Source organism: Opisthocomus hoazin, chromosome 8 (genome assembly GCF_030867145.1).
Source record: "Opisthocomus hoazin isolate bOpiHoa1 chromosome 8, bOpiHoa1.hap1, whole genome shotgun sequence".
NCBI lineage: Eukaryota > Metazoa > Chordata > Aves > Opisthocomiformes > Opisthocomidae > Opisthocomus > Opisthocomus hoazin.
The window spans coordinates 3,576,329-3,595,149 of record NC_134421.1 but is presented as its reverse complement, the minus strand read 5'-3'; the positions used below and the strand labels follow the sequence as shown (position 1 = coordinate 3,595,149).

The window sequence follows — 18,821 nt, the reverse complement described above, 5'->3', positions numbered from 1 at the left end:
GCAGCATGGGGCTGCAGGGCTTCCTCCAGCACCTGCGAACCTTGTGAGATGACAGGCGTGATTTCACCCCATCTGCTTCGGCGTGATGTGTATTATTTCATCCCCTTACGTAACAGCTTGGTTGAAGAACTCACCCGATGGTCCCCTGTTTGCTGTGGTGTCCTGCTGGTTTCTGTGGGCTCTCTGGAGGTGCCTGCACTGTTCACGCTGGAAGTCAGGCGCGTTGTGAATGATTACTCCTTTGTTAGGCTTGGGTGGTTTCTGGGATTTTCAGTACTTACACGGATCCTACATAAATTCGTTATGTGAGAGCATGAGCGGGCAGCCCAGTTTGATAACCTGATCTTGCTTTGGCGTTGCAGGGAACATGCGAGTTTAGCAGGAAAGATATTATTTATTTATATTTAGCTGAGGCATTGTTTGACTTAAAATCCTTTTTTTCTCCTCAACTCGAACTCTTAAGCTTCTACGCCTGCCCAGGTTTGAAAATGTGATGAAAATTTGTAAATTGTAGTGCTGTTTAATGTGCTAGAGGTTTGGTTTTTGAATGACTTGCTTCTGGATAGGTTTTGGTTTGTTTTTCTTAACGGATGCCAGGCTCAAAGCACTCATGGGGCTTTTGTCAATTTACAGATTAAATCTGTTCAGCTTCTCTTTTTTTCACATCTCTGTCCTGGAGAAGTTTCCCTCAATATTAGGGTACAGCACAGCTATTGTCCCCTGTGCTCAGCCTTGGATGCTCACCCAGATAAAATGCTTTGCCGGCAGCAGGGCGCCGGCGGGCTGCTGTTCCCACCGGCTGGGCTGCGGAAGGGGGAGAAGCCATGCAGCCAGGACCTTTCTTCCTTCCACCGATCCCTGGCTGTGGTTCAGCAATTACTATTTATACTGAGTTGGCCTCTGGAGATCCCACCTGAGATCAAGATCCTGCTGCGCCGGCCACTGGCTATAGCCGGAGGTTGCCATCACCGCAGAGGGCTTCTGCTGTGAGTGGGGTGGCAACAGTACGGGGAAGGGAAGTTTTTTTCTTGTCACTTTAGTGATGAGGCATGGAGACCCTGTGAGACAAACTTATCCTAGGCCACGTGGGAAACTGTGGCAGAGATGAGTGTTGTCTCACAGTGTCCAAGTTGTAGGTGCTCGGTGCTGAAATGTGGGTGACTTCTGCCCACTAGAAGGTAGGAGGCATCTGAGGTGGGTTGGGGTAGCCAAGGCATCTGTAACAGACTCCACTGCCCTTCAGCAGCAGCAAGGGGAGGACACCGTGGGTGGGTGTCTGAAACAGCCGTAGGCACTGGTGATCAGGCCCCCCACCCCCCACTGACTTCTTGAGCAGGACCTCCATCAAGACCTCCATGTAACACTGGTAATGACTGTAACAGGAGCCACAGAACCACTTGGAGAAGTCATGAGACCCCCTGGCACCATGCTGGGATGGGATCGCTCCCTCCCTAGCGGTGTATCAAGCACTGAGCCAGACCACCTCGTAGCGGAGTACGTGGTACAGCCAGGAGTCTGGCTGATTTGTCATGCTTTCAGTGAAGATGATGCTTTCAAAGGAACCCAAAAGTGTTAGATCTTTCGCTTGCCTGACTTTCAACAGGATTTCCACTTTTTTTTTTTTTTTTTAAAAAAAAAGGTAAAAATCCCAGCCTGCCACAGCTGAAGGGTGTTACCTTTGAGGAAATATTGATGCAGCTACTAAAGCTCTGCAAGAGAAACCAGCTGCTGCTTAATATTGCAGGATCATCTCTCCCTCTACAAAAGGAATGAAAATGCTGCAAATTGAAGGTTTTTTTAAGAAAGACGTAGGATCTGGCTCCGTGTCCTGCACATCTCCACATCATGTAGAGCAGCTCTTGGAACAAGGTGCCACGCCGTTGTGAGGCCATGGCCCGAGTTGTTGCCAGTGCAGGATTGTTCCCTCTTGGGTGACTGGTCTCACAATTACATCAAGTTTTAATTCAACCCGACGTAGAGGCTGTGGAGTCTCCTTCTCTGGAGATATTCCAGCCCTGCCTGGACAAGGTCCTGTGCAGCCTGCTCTGGGTGACCCTGCTTCGGCAGGAGGGTTGGACTGGGTGACCCACAGAGGTCCCTTCCAACCCCTACTATTCTGTGATTCTGTGATTCTGTGAAAGGCGTTCTTTAATCAAAAGGTTCATTGACAAAAACCAGGCGTGCTGGATCTCCCCAGCCGAACGCGTTGCTGATTTTTCTCTCTAGCAGAAATTAATACGCTTGGAGCTCCTTTGAATATTGTGCAAGATGATGCTGACTGCTTTTTTCTTGCTGCTGCTGCCGTGGCGTGGCCGTTAGGTTAATCTATAAGCTTATAAGTTTTTATAATGGCTTGAAGGCCTCATGTTTTCCGTCGCTGGGAACATGCTTTCAGCAGGTTTATCATCAGCGCTTGGAGGGTGGGGAGGGGCTGGGCACTGGGCTGGGGCATCGGGGAGAGTCACCCTGGTGCGCGACATCTCAGGGCTGTCCCAGCTCTGCGAGGTGGATCTCGACTGCTTTCACCAACCCCTTTTATCGTGGGGGGGGGCTGCCCGGACCCCTGGAAGCCGCTGTTGCAGACCTTCCAGTGCTGTTCCTGGCAGTGTCCTGGGAAAGCCTGGCCCCATCATCCCCTGTTGCTCTCTGCCCCTGCACAGCGCTGCCCGTGCAAGAACCACGTAACCCTCCGAAAAGGGAGCAGGGAGCAGCCACGCTGATGCCTTCTGCCCCCTGAATCCCTCTGGCACCAGACTAAGGGCCGTTTAAAGGCAGGACTGCCAGCAGGGCTTGCCAGTTGTTGAAGTGGTCTCTCTCAATGGGAATTAAAAGAATTCAAATTCTCGGTGGATTACAGGTTGTAGCCATGACAACAAATTCCCTCCCTTTCTCTTTTTGCTGGAAATTGTCTTGTAGTTCAGATGTGTTGCCAAACAAAACCCCTCTTTTTGTTGGTTTTTTTTTTAAACTAATGTTTCAGGTAATAACAGCATCAAATTTAAAAGCAAAATAAATGGTCATCAGCATTTCGCTGACAGTGTTTTATGCCTGGTATCTTCTTGTGAAACTGGAAATCTCTCGACTGTGCAAGTCAATAAGGCTTTTGTTCAGCGTTATTAGAGGGAATTTTGCTGGCCTAAAAGAAGTGGGGATAATTACCAACAGGAGTTCTTGTGCAGTCTCTACCTGTAATAGTTGAGATAGCTGCTTGAATTTATTCTGACAATTGCAGGTACAGCATTGGAGGAATCATCTGAATTATTCATTCTGCAACATCTCGCTTGTCTTCACTTCAGAAATGAAATCCCGGTCTGATTTAAAATATACTTTTATGGGTTGGTCTCTTTTGTTTTTTAAAAGTAATTTTGCCATTTCAAGACTTCTGTTATAATTACCTGTGAATGTAGGTTTTTAAAGAAAATTATTCTGATTTTGAAAAGAAAGGAGAAATTGATTTTTTTACACGAACTGCTTCTTGTAGAAGAAGTTTAATGAAATTCAGCTTTCTTTCATAAATAATGCAGCACTTGCATTTGATTAGGTGAAGCCTAGAGGAATTTCCACTTAATCAGATGCATGGCAAGAAGGATATTGCCTGCAGACTGTTACCGTTATCAGTGGTGGTGACAAAGAAAATCCAGGTCCCTGTGTGTCCAGATAGAAAGCTTTGTTTTGTAAGAGGAGTGGCAAACAAGGTAGACGTGTTCCGACTGTCCTGGCTATTTGTAAAACAAGGTCGGGGTTCTGAGTATTACCGTTCTTGTGACACGAAGAGGCTCCAGGTTAACTGGAGACCTCTTTGTCCTGGTAATGTGTTTCTGACCCTTCCAAGAAATCAATGTGGGGAAGAGGCACCCTTTGTGTCAGAGAGCTTACTGGCAAAATAAGCAAAGTAAACTTCGGGAATCATTGGGACCACTTCCAAAAGTCTTGAAAAACAGCACAAACCTCCTGATAACATAAAAATGGCAAAAAAAAAAAAAAAATCTACGTGTGCCTCCATTCGTTAAAACGATAGCTTACATGCAGCAAAAGCAAACCAGTTTGCAGATGGTGTATCTGCGAGTTTTGCAGGAACTTTGTGAGAGTTCTTGAGTAAATGTTGCTTTAATTAGTCAGCTCTGGTCAACTTTTACGCTGTTCTGTAAATCCAGCCACAAGACTTTGTTCTACTCTGTTTTTATCCCTAGAAAGCTGTTGTTAACAGCAGTCGGCATGCATGAACAGAGGGTTGTTTGAATTAGTCAGCATCCATATTAAGAAATAAAAATGGGTCTGATCCCTGTTCTCTAGCCCCAACTGGCATAAACTGGCCTGCAAGTGTTCAGTAAGTGTTTGTACCCTCTGAGAAACAGTGGCTGAGCCCAAGCTGGCTTTTGGGACCAGTCCCTGGTCTGGGCTTAGCCCTGGACCACTCCTGGGGACTGTTGGAGGGTGGGTGGTGTGAACAGGGATCACGTTACTGGTACAACAGCGTGGATGGTCGTGGGCTCAGGCTCTGGCTCTGGTTACTTTGCTAGAGGTGATGCTCTCTTAGGGCTCGGTTATGCTCTCTGCTGAACTCAGTTGAGTGGCAACTTGCTCCGCCACCGTCATAAAGTAATATTCCAGATAAAACTGTGAAGAACAGCAAAGCCCAGCACCACTGCCTTATCTCACTGTGCTCTGATTTGTCTCTTAACATTTTGTTCAGATATGTAAAGTTGCAAATGTCGGACGTTGTTCAGGCCAGATGCTAAGCGGGTTTAAGCCGACAGTTTGTGCTAGCTGAGGTTCTGCTTTTTTCACTCACATTTCTTGGAAAGGGCAGTGAGGTGTAATGAATAAATGTAGAACACAAGAAATAGAGCCTGGGATACATGGGACACATGCCTGCACCCTGTGATTTGCTGTCGAGAGGTTTTAGCGCTGAGCTCTGAAGTGTATTTATGGAGCTGCTGGTCAGAACTGTGCAATTTAAAGGTGAAATCAGTTCTCTTTTTTTAATCTTGGATTTTCATTCCTCTCCAAGTTGGTGCAAGCAAATCTCCTGGACCTAAAATGTCGTGGGAGCACTAGAGGCCAAGAACAGAATTAATTTCTGAAAGTTTGAGAGCAAAACCATCAGGTTTTGGGCTGTAAAATGTTAATCTGTTTCTTACTTTCCCAAGAATTGCCTGAAATACTTCTGCCTGTTCATAACTGAAGCAACTTCATGTCAGATACTAGAGTGGTTTTTATGTGTGAGTACTGACAGAAGTAGTGCATGGCTTTTATCATAGCCAACTGGAAAAAAAAGCCTCAAAAATACAACTCCCAGACCTTTTTTGGGTCCCAAACAATGTCAAAATCCCATGGAAGAAATGGGAAGCAAGGCTGAGCCCTCTGCTCTAAGGTAGACAGCATGTTCTACACGCAAGATCCTGGTCAAAGTATTGCACCAAGCTACGTCCCAAGTGGTGAAAAGCAAGCAAGCTTGGTTCTTTCTGTTATTCCCCTGCTGATGCTGTGGAAAGCATTTGCCCCAGCCTTCTTCAGCTGGGGTGGTTTAGCCTTGATAACCAGTGCATTTTGGGGCTGAGGTCAAGACTCTGCACTCACCATCTTTGTCCTTTGCTGATGCTGCTCCAAGCACGGGCGGCCTCTCGCATCCCAAAACACATCAGGCTCACTGGGTAGCTTCAGTGATGGAAAGTAATACCATTTCTGTGCCAACTGCAATCTCACCATGAATGTCCTACTCTTTGCTCCTCCGCGACAAGACCAATTAGGGACCTCTTTAGAAATCACTTGAGTGGCAAACGCAGGTAGTGTGGGTGAACAGAGACACGGGGCAATGCCCTGATGGGGCAGTGCACCTAGGGCTTGGAACAGGAGAAGTGGTTGTGAGAGGGGATGCTTATCTGTGTGGGAGAGGTGTTGACAGAGTCTGCAGTCCTTAGTTACTATGAGTGGTGGTCAATATGTTCATCTTTTGTCATTATAATAGGCTAAGTTTTAAAAAACATCTGTGGCTGCATCCTTGAATGATCTCTCCTCAACTATGTGGCTTTGCAAGCCTTGTCTGCTAGGCTCGGTGTTGAGTGGAAAAAGGTCTTTGGGCTCTTCTCTTAGTCATAGGAAGCATCCTGGGTTTCTCACTGGTGCATGTCCGCTTCTCCTGGAGTTCCAGCATGTGTTCCCAGCTCCACCCCCAAGTAAGACCTTGACAAAATCACTTACATGTGGTGGAGCAAAAATGTGACACAGAAATGTTACAGCAGTGTATAAAATGCTAAATTATTCATGGTACTTAAGCACAGAAAATCCCAGGGCACAAGAAAAACAGACACAAGAAAAAACTCCAGGCAGAAAAACCCACCATGGAAAGTCTTAGATTAAAAACAGTTGCAAACTTTACCGTCAGGCTGTATTACAGGGGTTTAATCCCTTCTTACTCCTTTAAATGCCCCTCCTCATGCCGTACCCTGGGCTATCATAGCCAACTACTTCTAATGTCATTAACCACGTTACTTTCTCATGAACCTAGGGCAAAGAAATGTCAGATGACTTGTCCTGGTCCTAAATAGAAAACCTATAGTGGCAGCAGGAATTGCATCTAGATCTTCTCAAACCGAAGCCCTGACCTTCTTAACCTGCTTCCTCCCTACGGCAGATGCAATGCTCCTCTGGAGGAGTTCTGTGGGCAAGCACCTGGGCGCTGGTTCATACCAGAGCATCAGACCTTCTCACGCAGCTGGTCTCCCAGCTTGGCTGGGACCTCTGTGGGTTACTGTCACGGATTTATTTCTTTATCATCATGAACCTCAGTTTTCACCCATCTATGGCACAAAGGGTTCCAAGTGCTAGATCTTGCCCTGGATCACTTTCACCTTTGGAGTTCTCTGGTGAAAGACCTACAAACCAAAATATTAATGTAGGAGAACAAATTTGAGAATTTCAGCAACGGAGTGGACCATGGTGTGCTGCTTAATTCGTGGAGAATTTGAGCAGGTGCACTGGGCGCAGTGCGTAGTGTTATAACTGAAACAGGGCGACGTAAAGATCAACAGATGAGTTGGAAGAACTGAACCAAGTGGTAAAAAAATACAACTAGAAGCTTAGGGAATTCATACTGTTAAGCAGTCTGTTTCCAGATTTTTTTTTGTCATTTTGCTTGGTCCTGAAAGCACTGTTGATTTCAAGTTTCCTTTTCCTATTATCACTTTTATTGTGGAAAACTGATTTTAAAAAAACAAAAAGAAGCAGATCAGTTTAAACAGTGTCGTGTTAGTGTCTGTGTATGTCAAAATATGTTTCCACTGGAAATATGTTTTTGACAAAGCAGTTCTTGCTTGTTTGAGAAACATTTTGAATAAAAACATTCAAGCTGCTTTAGTCACTTTACCTTTTGCGTGAAGGGTAAAATAGGCTTTCAAAGCTGTTCGGTGTTCCCGTTTGCCCTGGAGGCGTACAGGAACTGTAGGAGAAGATCTGATTCGCAGTCTCTTTGGGAGCTGAAAAGGTTCCTCAGGATCCCATCAGGACCTGCAGCAGATGAAGGGAAGACAGTGTTTCCAGCTGCATCCTTTGCTTTACCGAGTGCCAAACAGCAGTGGTGGCAACATTAGTGACCTCAGCTTTATCTGTCAGTTAAGGAGTGTCTGTGACTTGGTATTTCATTTTTCCTAGACTGTACCCTCGTCACGCAAGCGCTCTCAACAACTTGGGGACGTTGACCAAAGACGTGGTGGAGGCAAAGGACTACTACAGACGGGCCCTTCAGTTAAACCCTCAGCACAATCGAGCTCTCTTCAATCTCGGCAACTTGCTCAAGTAAGTTGAAAGCAGAACTGGCACCAGGGAAGTTCACGTTTTTTCTACACACATCACCAAAGTAGTTTTTTCTGCCAGCTGGTGAAGGAATGGCATTATTTCTCATTGCTGGCCAAGAGTGCCAGCACAAAGGTGAGGCTTAGTTTGAATATCCTTCTACTGTCTGCCACATCACTTCAGGAGCTGTTCACAATTGTGTTTCAGCTGGAGGGGATTCACTTGCTCCAAATCAGGCATCGAAAAATGAGGTGCCTAAACCCAACTGGTCACCTGAGACGCTCATCTCAATGGAGAGGTGTAAGCCTTGCCAGTGGAGCAAGCCATGCTGTTCCAAGACAGGTATCTGATGCAGATCTAATAAGTAACACAGATCCAGCAAATCCCTCTTTGCAAGTTCCCACTTACCTCGTTATTCCCACAATACCTCGTTAGCTGTGTGGATGTTGTGTACTTCAGGCAGAAGTACCTAACTCTCAGGTGCTCGGAGTAGCAGAAGGTTCATCCCATTGCAGAGGGGGTGGATCTGGATTTGAGGGGAAAGCTGACTTAAATCCCTATACCGTTACTCTGCTGAGCAAGGAAACAAGTTAATCAGCAAATAATTTCCCTCATTGTTGTTTAGAGTGTCAGGCTTTAGCAAGGAGAATAGCAGACGATCGTAATCATGGAAATTAATTTGACTAACCATATCAAAAGACTGAACTTAAATCTACACAAGCAGATTTGCCAGTAGGATGAGAGCTGCTAGGGGTGCAGTTAGAAAAACAAAAAAAAATCTATTCCTGCATTACTATTTTGCACCAGCAAAAAAATCCATTGTTTTTGTGAGGATAGCCTGTTATTTGCTGACAGAACTGCATAAACTACAGCAGTAAAAGTACATTTTTCCTAATATAAATTGCACTTATTTTGCTGGTAATAGGTGTCTGGTAAATCTTTCAGAGCAGATCGGGCTTTAGCATTGGACTGGTTTTAAAGTGGCACCGTCTCCTCGAGACACACTTGATCTCTCTGGTTCTGAAATGTTACTTTGAGTGTGAGTTTATATGGCAGATAGTAAGTGTGTTGCTGAGGTTCTGCCTGTCTACTCAGTAGTGGAGAAATTAGCAGAAGAATATTACGAGTAAACCTGATGGTCTGGGGTTAGCATATGGCAGCTGAGTAATTCTTAGGTAGAAAGTAGGTGAGTGCTTTACTGGAAATAATCACCAGAAAGGAGAATGGTAAAGACAGTCTTTTTACAAGAGAAATGGAAGGTCTTTGTATTATTTAACAAATTTGGTTGATTGAAATTAATCTTCAGTGGCAATGCTGTTTAAAAATACATATTGTCCTTTTAATCCATCATGTTTGCCTTAGTTATTATTCTCTGTGATTTTTTTTTTAATATAAAATATTAATACAAAAAGACGTAAGCCAGAAGCAGCACCAGGACATCCCATGTCATTAACGCTTAAATCTGTCCTGTTGATGGGCTCTTGTGACCCAGCAGATGGGTAGAAACTGCATTTCTTGCACTGGCAAAGCACGAAGGGCACATGTGGGAAAATCTCTTAGAGCTGCCGCTTGTTTTTGTGTGCAATGTTATGTTTTTCCTGACGTGGCAGTTAAGATCTTGCATGTCCTGTTGGACTGTGTGTGCTCTGCATCCCGCTGTGGTGCCATATATTGGAGCGTGGTACAGGTGTGTGATGTTTGTGCTAAACTCATGAAAAGAAAGCTCTCAGGCTCTACCTGCTCTTTTCCCGCACCATTTTGCTCCCGTTTTCTGTACTTCTTTTTAGACTTCCGAAAAAACCTAGTGCACCTGGACACAGTGTGTATTAGAGTAGTATTAATTCTAATGGAAACTGGGTGTCACAGAATCACAGAACGGTAGGGGTTGGAAGGGACCTCTGTGGATCACCCAGTCCAACCCCCCTGCCGAAGCAGGGTCACCTGCAGCAGGCTGCACAGGACCTTGTCCAGGCGGGTCTTGAATATCTCCAGAGAAGGAGACTCCACAGCCTCCCTGGGCAGCCTGGGCCAGGGCTCCGTCACCCTCAGAGGGAAGAAGTTCTTCCTCATGTTCAGACGGAACTTCCTGTGCCTCAGTTTGTGCCCATTGCCCCTTGTCCTGTCGCTGGGCACCACTGAAAAGAGCTTGGCCCCATCCTCCTGACACCCACCCTTCAGATATTTGTAGGCATTTATAGGGTCCCCTCGCAGCCTTCTCTTCTTCAGGCTGAACAAGCCCAGTTCCCTCAGCCTCTCCTCGTAGGGGAGATGCTCCAGTCCCCTCACCATCCTTGTAGCCCTCCGCTGGACTCTCTCCAGTAGCTCTTCATCTTTCTTGAACTGGGGAGCCCAGAACTGGACACAGTACTCCAGATGAGGCCTCACCAGGGCAGTGTAGAGGGGAAGGAGAACCTCCCTCGTCCTGCTGGCCACACCCTTCTTGATGCACCCCAGGATCCCATTGGCTTTCTTGGCAGCCAGGGCACACTGCTGGCTCATGGTCAACCTGTCGTCCACCAGGACACCCAGGTCCCTCTCCGCAGAGCTGCTCTCCAGCAGGTCCACCCCAAGCCTGTACTGGTGCATGAGTTTGTTCCTCCCCAGGTGCAGGACCCTGCACTTGCCCTTGTTGAACCTCATCAGGTTCCTCTCTGCCCAGCTTTCCAGCCTATCCAGGTCATGCTGAATGGCAGCACAGCCTTCTGGTGTATCTACCACACCTCCCAGTTTGGTGTCATCAGCGATGCGAACAAGGCAGAGATTTCAAGCTCTCCCCTTCCTACAACTTTGTCTTTGTTTATGTTTTCTACCTGGCTCTCCAAATTATCCTTTTATATATATGTATATAGGGCAACCAGTATTTGGCAGACACTAAATGCTAGTATAATCTAGGCAATAAATGAAAATCTGCAGAATATTACAGGCAGACATTACTTTCTGGCTGTGCTCTGAGTCATTGTGAAGAGTCTTTTGACTTTTAAACGTATGGCAGGGAGAGGATAAATGGTCAAGCCATAAAGACATTTGCTGTCCTCTTTGCAGAGGCTTCAGTGCGTGGCGCAGATCCAGATCTGAAGGCACGGCCAGTACCAGCACTGCTTGTGCTGGGACACGTAACCAAACCGTCTGACATGGGGAATTCCCACCGGAATTCTGCTGGGTTCCTTAGACCCACCCGTGCTCGCGGCATGGGAATCTGATGGCAGATACTAGATTTCAGCTCCTCTGGAGTGCTGGGAAAGGGGAACGCCAGGATTTTGGAAGGAGGAGTTTGCTACCCCCATGTGGGAATCTGCCTGTTATTCCCTTTAAATAAGTTATTTAAGCACCCATTGCTTGTGATTTAAGCTTAAGCAAAAATCTGTTATGAAGACCACAGGGTGGAATTTTTTAGGTTTTTTTCTGCTCAAGTTCTAGATTAAAAAGGAGGTTTCCATTTTCTGTTTGCACATAATGAAGATAGCTACGTGCCAGAAGATGAATGTTCTCAGGAAGCATTGCAGGGTAATGGCTGCGTAAGCCTCTGGTTTTGTTTACGTATCCTAAAATAAAGTTGTATGTCATCATTTTCTTGCCTAATATAAATATTGGAGAGTAGATAATTAAACAATACCAGCATATTTCTTGCTTAAAATAGACCCAAAAGATGGCCTACCTAAAAGTGAGAAACCTCTTTCTCCGCTTCCGTGGTCAGTGACACCGAGCTGCCTGATGCTGCTTTCTTGTGTTTTGTTTTGAAGTTTCACATTATATAAATATTTAACTTGTCTATACAGACTCGGTTTTGTGGAGATACAGCTTAAAATAATGACATAAATAATGGCATTCAGAATACCTCACAAATTGACAGCCTGTGGGATGTTCTGTAAAGAGACGAGAAATAAAATGTTACGAACATTTCAAGTAAATATTTATCTCGGCCTTCTGCTGCAGGAAGAACAGGAGGGAACTTCTTATTTGCAGTACTGTGTCTGCCCACACCTAAAGCACTCCAATATTCAGGGCACTGCTTCTTATGAAGAAAAGCCTCAGAACTCTCACACGCTTTGAGAGCGTTACGGCTGGTAACAAGTGGTGTCCCCCAAGGGTCAGTACTGGGCCCAGTCTTGTTTAACTTCTTCATCAACGACCTGGATGAAGAGTTAGAATGTACCCTCAGCATGTTTGCTGATGACACCAAACTAGGAGGTGTGGTAGATACACTGGCAGGCTGTGCTGCCATTCAGCGTGACCTGGATAGGCTGGAAAGCTGGGCAGAGAGGAACCTGATGAGGTTCAACAAAGCCAAATGCAGGGTCCTGCACCTGGGGAGGAACAACCCCATGCACCAGTACAGGCTTGGGGCTGACCTGCTGGAGAGCAGCTCTGCGGAGAGGGACCTGGGTGTCCTGGTGGACGACAGGTTAACCATGAGCCAGCAGTGTGCCCTGGCTGCCAAGAAAGCCAGTGGGATCCTGGGGTGCATCAAGAAGAGTGTGGCCAGCAGAACGAGGGAGGTTCTCCTTCCCCTCTACACTGCCCTAGTGAGGCCTCATCTAGAGTGCTGTGTCCAGTTCTGGGCTCCCCAGTTCAAGAAGGATGAAGAGCTACTGGAGAGAGTCCAGCGGAGGGCTACGAGGATGGTGAGGGGACTGGAACATCTCTCCTATGAGGAGAGGTTGAGGGAGCTGGGCTTGTTCAGCCTGAAGAAGAGAAGGCTGAGAGGGGACCTTATAAATGCTTACAAATATCTGCAGGGTGGGTGTCAGGAGGATGGGGCCAAGCTCTTTTCAGTGGTGCCCAGTGACAGGACAAGCGGCAATGGGCACAAAATGAAGCACAGGAAGTTCCGTCTGAACATGAGGAAGAACTTCTTCCCTCTGAGGGTGACGGAGCCCTGGCCCAGGCTGCCCAGGGAGGCTGTGGAGTCTCCTTCTCTGGAGATATTCAAGCCCCCTCTGGACAAGGTCCTGTGCAGCCTGCTCTGGGTGACCCTGCTTCGGCAGTGGGTTGGACTGGGTGACCCACAGAGGTCCCTTCCAACCCCTACTATTCTGTGATTCTGTGATTCTGCATCTTCAAGGGGAAAGTGAAATGCCTAGAAACGACGTCCGCTGAACTCTGGACCTGATTCGAAGGACTGATTCTCTGCTGACTGTAGAGTAACGCACGACATGTCCTGTGCATCTGCTGCCGTGATTTAGTCCCAGTTTAGCAAACCTGTCTATTCAGAGGAAGGAGGACTGTCTGCCCTCTCTGATAGAGGCTTCTGGATACGTGTGTCTGTCAGTGTGCTGACACAGGCTTGTGTGACTGTCTGAAGATGCTGAAAAACATCAGGTAGATACTACGTGTATTGAGATGTCAGATCTTTCGTGGAGTGAAACGTTCCTCCCTTCCATCCGAAGGAGCAAACAGAGCGATGATGTTCAGTGGTCCTGCATCTGGCTCCGTGGATGATCTCTGGCTGGGATACTCTGCGCTGCATGAAGCGTGTAGCTATATGTCAGTGTCACATACACATTGTAGTGGGTTTACCAAAAACCCCAGACCTCTGGTAGTGTCAATTTTACAGTAGATTAAAGAAATAGCTTGGGTCGGAACAGACCTCTTGGAGATCATTTGGTCAAGCCCACTCCTGAAAGCAAGTGTAACTGGATCTGGTTGCTCAGGGGCTGTGTCCAGCTGAATCTTGGAACACCTCCAAGGACAGAGATGCCACAATCTCTCCAGGCAACCTGTTCCAGTAACCACCCTTGTAGTGAAAAATATTTCTCCTTATATTTAATCAGAACGTCTCATGTTCCTGCTTGCATCTGTTGCCTCTTGCTCTGTCACCCATGCACCTCTGAAAAGAGTTTGGCTCTGGCTTCTACGTATCCTCGGACCAGATGGTTGCAGGCAGCACGGAGCCTTCTCTTCTCCGGGCTGCACAGACACGGCTCTTTCAGCCTCTCCTTGTGCAATGGGTGCTCTAGCCCTGACCACCTCAGTAGCCCTGTGTTGGGCTTCCTCCAGTATGTCCACGCCTTTCTTGCAGTGGGGAGCCCAACTCTGGACAGACATTGCTCCAGATGTGGTCTCACCAGTAGCATATAAAGCAAAAGGATCACCTCCCTGGACCCACTGTTGGTGGTCTTTGCCATGTAGGGTACATTGCTGGCCCATCGTCAACTTGTTGTCCACCAGGATCCCCAGGGCCTTTTCTGCAGAGCTGCTTTGCAGAGGGTTGTTCCCCATCCTGTGCTTGTGCACCGGGTTATCCCACTCTGAGTGCAGGACTTGCAGTTGCTTTTGTTGAGCTTCATGAGGTTCCCGTGAGGCCTGGTGCCTCTCAAAAGCAGCCCTGCCTGGCAGTGTATGGCCCACTGCCCCAGGTTGGTGTCATCCACACAGTGTAGATGGATGGCAAAGGACTGCATCTAAACTGTCTGAATCAGTTTTAACCCAGAGAGTCACAGAAGCTTCCTCTCAGACAGGCAGAGTTAGACACTGCAACCTCCCCTTGGATTATAGTCTAAAACCAAAATGAGATGTTCAGAACAGTTGTGGAGCCCTTACTGAGTTCTGTATTTCTGGCTTTAATGCAGCCGAACTAACTGCACAAAACAAATCTTGAAAGTTCAGAATTCCTCTGATTCCTAGGTTACTCTTTCTGTTGCAAATGAAATTTGCTCCAGTGCTAACAGCCCACACGCAGCCCCGTGCGTCGCCAGACCTCTGCGAGGTGGGGTAAACCGATGCTTCTCCAACTGCGGGGCACTTGCAGGAAGAGATGCTCATGGTGGAAGGAGCTGTTCCTTGCTCTTGGCTTGAGCACGTGGACAGTGGAGGGGAGGCTGCGAGCTCCAGTGGAAGAGGGAGTCAGGAGGGGGCATTGTAAGGCGAGGTGATTTGGGGAAAAATTGGATTAAGTGATCATAGACTCTTCGTGTCAGGTGAATTTGTTCCTCTCTGTCAAAGTGAGAGAGCCCTGGAACAGGCTGCCCAGGGAGGTTGTGGAGTCTCCTTCTCTGGAGATATTCAAGACCCACCTGGACAAGGTCCTGTGCAACCTGCTCTGGGTGACCCTGCTTCGGCAGGGGGTTGGACTGGGTGACCCACAGAGGTCCCTTCCAACCCCGACCATTCTGTCATTCTGTGATTCTGTATACATTACCTAGCTTTTCCTGCGGCAGATCCCCAGTTGATGGTAAATGAGTGTATCAGACTGTTCTTCCAGTGCTCTGTGCTCTCCCAGATTGCAGGAGATTTGTACGAGCACCGGCCTCCATCCTGCACAGCGTTGGCCTTGAGCCAGGAAAGCACTTCAGCCAGCCATTAATTTTCAGATTGCATACATAAAAGTTAAGTGTGCATTTAAGTGCTTGGCCAGAGCGCTGGGTATCCTGCAGGCCCGAACCCTCTGAGAAACTACTGGGTCTGCTTTTTTTAACGCAATTCAGTCTGTCACGTAAAAAGATGCCGTAATCTTTCCCTCTCTACCCCCGCGTTCAGGAGACAAACATTGTTCTTGGATCAAAGGGGAAAAAAAAAAAGTCATTTTGAAAGAAGGCGTAATGAGGAGGGCTGCCCCACATTCGGAGTGCGTGCTTGTGGTTAAGGGGAACTTTTACTGCTGCCGAGTGGATCGCTTAATCCTTTTATTTCTGTAGCTGGCATTTCCTACATTTTTTTTGCCAAACATCAATACCTTTATAAAGCAGTCATCTGGTTTTGATTTACAAAAATGTGTTGTGAAACTCCAGCCAAGGGATCCAAAAGTTTTATGAATTGACAAGCCAGCTAGTCTTTAATTAGTGTAGGAGAAAAGTGGTTCTTTGTTTGGTTTTGCTTCATTCATGTCATTTCTATGGAACACCACTGGAAGAAGAAAAAGACTCGCACAACTGGTTTTACTTAGCTTCATGCACAGGCGAAATATTCTCCCAGTTACACGACTAGAAAGGGAAAAAATCTGCAAAGCCACACGTATTATCAGCTGAAATTTGCACCTTATAAACAAGATCTGGTTACTTGACCGTGTCACTCGGATGAAATCTAAGGCCAAAGCAGCAAGGTGTTCCGGTATTTTCTGTGTCCCAGAGCCCTTTGTTTCTTTTTGTAAGCCCTGCTGTTCAGATTCTTTGTACACCCAACACAAGGAAAATGTTGTTCCAGGTCCAGCTAAATAGCCTTAGATGTTTGTTCAGGAAACCTTCTCATTTTTCCAAGGAAAGAAATACAGAGCGATACTGGAGAAATTGTAGCTCCAATAAATAAACATCCTTAGGTTTTTGTTCAGGAAACCTTTTCCGTTTTCCATGGCAATAAATGCAGAGCAGTGCTGGGAAAAACCTAGCTCATCAGCATAGCCGTCTCTCAACGATCTCTTCATAATCCTTAGGAGCTGAAGAACGGACTCCTCTAGCCTAATTGTGGACCTGCTAAGGAATCATGTAGAGATCCCAGGCAGACTGAACTTAGCAATATTTTAATTTCAAAGTATTAATTTAACAAAGGCATTTGTGGATCTATAAGAGCACTTGTTGTCTAGGCACATGCAAAGATGGTGGTTTTTTTTTTTTGAGGAAATGCCAAGGTTACGATGTCTCCAACCTACTGATGTGAGAGCAAGGTTGGTGAGCGCAGATGTCCTGTTCCCAGGTCACTCGGTGCCTCAATCCCATGACTGGGGCCAGACCTCCAGAAGCTGACTGCAAACCTGGTGTTACCCCAACAGCCTCCCTTCCCATAGGGCATGCAATTCCTAAAGGGCAGTGCTGGGAGGATCTTGTGCAGTACTGCATGCCTGGGGACGCCTTTGCTATCTTCTCCTTCGTGTATCTTTTAACTCCTGATGGGATAAATAGGGCAGAATTTTATGTATTTGCCATGAAGAGAAATATCGAGAGGAGATGTACGGTAGGACTGGAGAAGTTTACAAAATCTAGTGGTTATGGCTCAGCAGAGCATGTGGCCGGTACTGATTGCCAGAGAGCCAAAATAAAATACTTTTTGCTCTTCAGTGTGTGGGGTTGAGGAACGCAGTATTTGGGGAGTGTTTTGTCTTCACTGGGACCGTTGCATAGTGCTCAGTATGACAGTCACCAGAATAGCAGACCAAACACAGAATCACAGAATAGTAGGGGTTGGAAGGGACCACTGTGGGTCATCCAGTCCAACCCCCCTGCTGAAGCAGGGTCACCTACAGCAGGCTGCACAGGACCTTATCCAGGTGGGTCTTGAATATCTCCAGAGAAGGAGACTCCACAACCTCCCTGGGCAGCCTGTGCCAGGGCTCCGTCACCCTCAGAGGGAAGAAGTTCTTCCTCAGGTTCAGACGGAACTTCCTGTGCCTCAGTTTGTGCCCATTGCCCCTTGTCCTGTCGCTGGGCACCACTGAAAAGAGCTTGGCCCCATCCTCCTGACACCCACCCTTCAGATATTTATAAGCATTTCTAAGGTCCCCTCTCAGCCTTCTCTTCTTCAGACTGAACAAGCCCAGCTCCCTCAGTGTCTCCTCATAGCGGAGATGTTCCAGTCCCCTCATCATCCTCGTAGCCCTCCGCTGGACTCTCTCCAGTAGCTCCTCATCTTTCTTGAACTGGGGAGCCCAGAACTGGACACAGTACTCCAGATGGGGCCTCACCAGGGCAGTGTAGAGGGGAAGAAGAACCTCCCTTGTCCTGCTGGCCACACTCCTCTTGATGCACCCCAGGATCCCATTGGCCTTCTTGGCAGCCAGGGCACACTGCTGGCTCATGGTTAACCTAAACAGCCTATGTCCTCCCAGCTCTGGAGAAGAACATACAGAAACAGCGATGGGCCGAGGAGATGCTGTGGAGAAGAGACGCGAGTGAATCGTGGGGTCTTTGCTGAAAAGGTCAAGCTGGGGACTTTCACATCTCTTTGAAGCAGTTAGTCAGTGGGATGACCTAAACATGTGCTTACAGGAATGTTTCTTCCTTTTTTTCCCCTCCTTCCCTGTCCTGCAGGTCCCAAGGGAGGAAGGACGAAGCTGTCATCTTACTGCGGGACTCCATCAAGTACGGCCCAGACTTCGCAGATGCTTACTCAAGCCTGGCCTCGCTGCTGGCCGAACAGGTAACGGGCGTCGCTCGAGCTCTCGTGCCTTCCGCACGTGTGCACGCGCTGCCGCCGCAGCCATGATGCCTCCGGCCCGTCCTGACGGAGCACCCTCGCCTCGCACGGGTGCTGGGGCAGGCGTGGGTCCGCGGCTGTCTGCAGAGAGCTCCCAGGACCCTTTAGAGGTGACTTCTTCCGAGTAAGAGTCGCAGTGAGTAACGACACCCACATGATCACAGAATCACAGAATCACAGAATAGTAGGGGTTGGAAGGGACCTCTGTGGGTCATCTAGTCCAACCCCCCTGCCAAAGCAGGGTCACCTACAGTAGGCTGCACAGGATCTTGTCCAGGCGGGTCTTGAATATCTCCAGAGAAGGAGACTCCACAACCTCCCTGGGCAGCCTGTTCCAGGGCTCCGTCACCCTCAGAGGGAAGAAGTTCCTCCTCATGTTCAGACGGAACTTCCTGTGCCTCAGTTTGTGCCCATTGCCCCTTGTCCTGTCACTGGGCACCACTGAAAAGAGCTTGGCCCCATCCTCCTGACACCCACCCTGCAGATATTTGTAGGCATTTATAAGGTCCCCTCGCAGCCTTCTCTTCTTCAGGCTGAACAAGCCCAGCTCCCTCAACCTCTCCTCGTAGTGGAGATGTTCCAGTCCCCTCATCATCCTCGTAGCCCTCCGCTGGGCTCTCTCCAGTAGCTCTTCATCCTTCTTGAACTGGGGAGCCCAGAACTGGACACAGTACTCCAGATGAGGCCTCACCAGGGCAGTGTAGAGGGGAAGGAGAACCTCCCTTGTCCTGCTGGCCATACTCTTCTTGATGCACCCCAGGATCCCATTGGCTTTCTTGGCAGCCAGGGCACACTGCTGGCTCATGGTCACCCTGTCGTCCACCAGGACACCCAGGTCCCTCTCCGCAGAGCTGCTCTCCAGCAGGTCCACCCCAAGCCTGTACTGGTGCACGAGTTTGTTCCTCCCC

General features: G+C 47.8%; 1 protein-coding gene across 1 annotated transcript in view; it reads left to right on the top strand.

The window, feature by feature from the left end:
- The window catches only part of TMTC1 (transmembrane O-mannosyltransferase targeting cadherins 1), a 163,444-nt gene that overhangs the window by 125,640 nt on the left and 18,983 nt on the right, over window positions 1–18,821 (top strand). The window contains 2 exon segments of the mRNA XM_075428669.1: window positions 7,651–7,794; window positions 17,748–17,856. Of these exon segments, the coding sequence (XP_075284784.1) occupies window positions 7,651–7,794; window positions 17,748–17,856 (253 nt within the window).